General features: G+C 59.8%; 1 protein-coding gene across 4 annotated transcripts in view; it reads right to left on the reverse strand.

Moving 5' to 3' along the window:
- KPNA3 (karyopherin subunit alpha 3) overlaps positions 1 to 177 on the reverse strand; it is a 108,144-nt gene extending 107,967 nt beyond the window's left edge. For 2 of the 4 annotated variants that reach the window (XM_023748681.1, XM_023748677.1), the window contains exon 1: positions 21 to 151. Coding sequence is in view for 1 of the 4 variants with exons in the window: in XM_006083550.3 (XP_006083612.1) it covers positions 21 to 89 (69 nt within the window). In the remaining 3 variants the exon portion in view is untranslated. Of the gene's footprint in view, positions 1 to 20 lie in introns of all 4 variants that reach the window. The other 2 variants (XM_006083550.3, XM_023748679.1) reach the window with 2 other exon arrangements.
- Between the last annotated feature and the right edge of the window lie 939 nt (positions 178 to 1,116).

The raw sequence follows: 1,116 nt of genomic DNA on the forward strand, positions 1-1,116 counted from the left end.
GATCGAGGAAGCGCACTCACTTCCACATCGCGGCCCTTGTTCTTATAGCTCTTGATGCGGTGGTTCTCCAGGCCAGGGTTCTCGGCCATGGCTGCGCGCGGCTCCGGCGGCGGCTACTCCTGCGGCGGCGGCGGCGGCGAGTCTCGGTGCGGGAGGGGGAGGTGGAGGAGCGCGGGAGGGGAAGGGGGAGGGGGAGGGGGGAGGAGAGCACGTTCCGTGACGCCTCCGAGCGCGAGGTGGCAGCAGCGCCGGGGCCGGCGCAGGCCGACTGCCGGGTGGGGCGGGGCAGGGCGGGACCGGCGCTGAGAAACCGAGCGCGCCTGGGGAGGCTGCTGTCACGTGCCCGGGGCGGCCCCAGGGCCTGGACGCTCTCCTGGCAGGATGTGCCTGGCGTTACGGGGTGACCCCAACCCGCCCCCCCAGGGCCTCGGTGCTGCTAGTTATGGCCCAGCAATGGAGCCAGCGGCTTTTACTGCTCCCCGGCGACGCCGAGCTGCAGAAGGGTACTACAGTTCCCAGCATGCCACGGCCGGCGGGGGGTGATTCTGGGCTTGACAGCACGAGGGGATGCCGGGAAACCCAAGCGCGCGCGCTTCTTGATGCTGGGCTCGAAGCTCCGCCCCCGAGACCGCCTCTGGGCGGGGACGTGGGAGGAGCTTCCCTGGAGGTGGCATCTTGTACCCGATTGGGAAGAGGCAGGAGAGGTCTCCAGTCTCCCAAAATAGCAGCCACCCTTAGTGGCTGTTCCTGGCTGCGCTTTGGTTTTATAAATAGCATCTATTTCCACCTGACATGTACATGTATATGTATGTAATATATGTGTGTGTTATTTGGTTTACTACACGAGAATTAAGGTCAATGAAAGCAGGGACATTGGCTGGTTTATTGTTGGATCCCTTGTGTCAAAACAGTGCTAGGCACACTCAATAAATACTTGAACAAATTAGTGCTCTAGCATCTCTCAGTTTCTTCATCATTCATCAAAGCCCAATTCTGCAACTTTCACTCTGGCAGTTCCTGTATTTCAATGTCCCCAACCCTGAATCACTACCCTTAATCTAGCTTTCAGGAAGCAGTCAAGCATCTCCCCTTAGGATTATTGGAATGATCAAGGGA

The sequence above is a fragment of the Myotis lucifugus genome, unplaced genomic scaffold (assembly GCF_000147115.1).
Source record: "Myotis lucifugus unplaced genomic scaffold, Myoluc2.0 scaffold_7, whole genome shotgun sequence".
In the NCBI taxonomy this organism is placed as follows: domain Eukaryota; kingdom Metazoa; phylum Chordata; class Mammalia; order Chiroptera; family Vespertilionidae; genus Myotis; species Myotis lucifugus.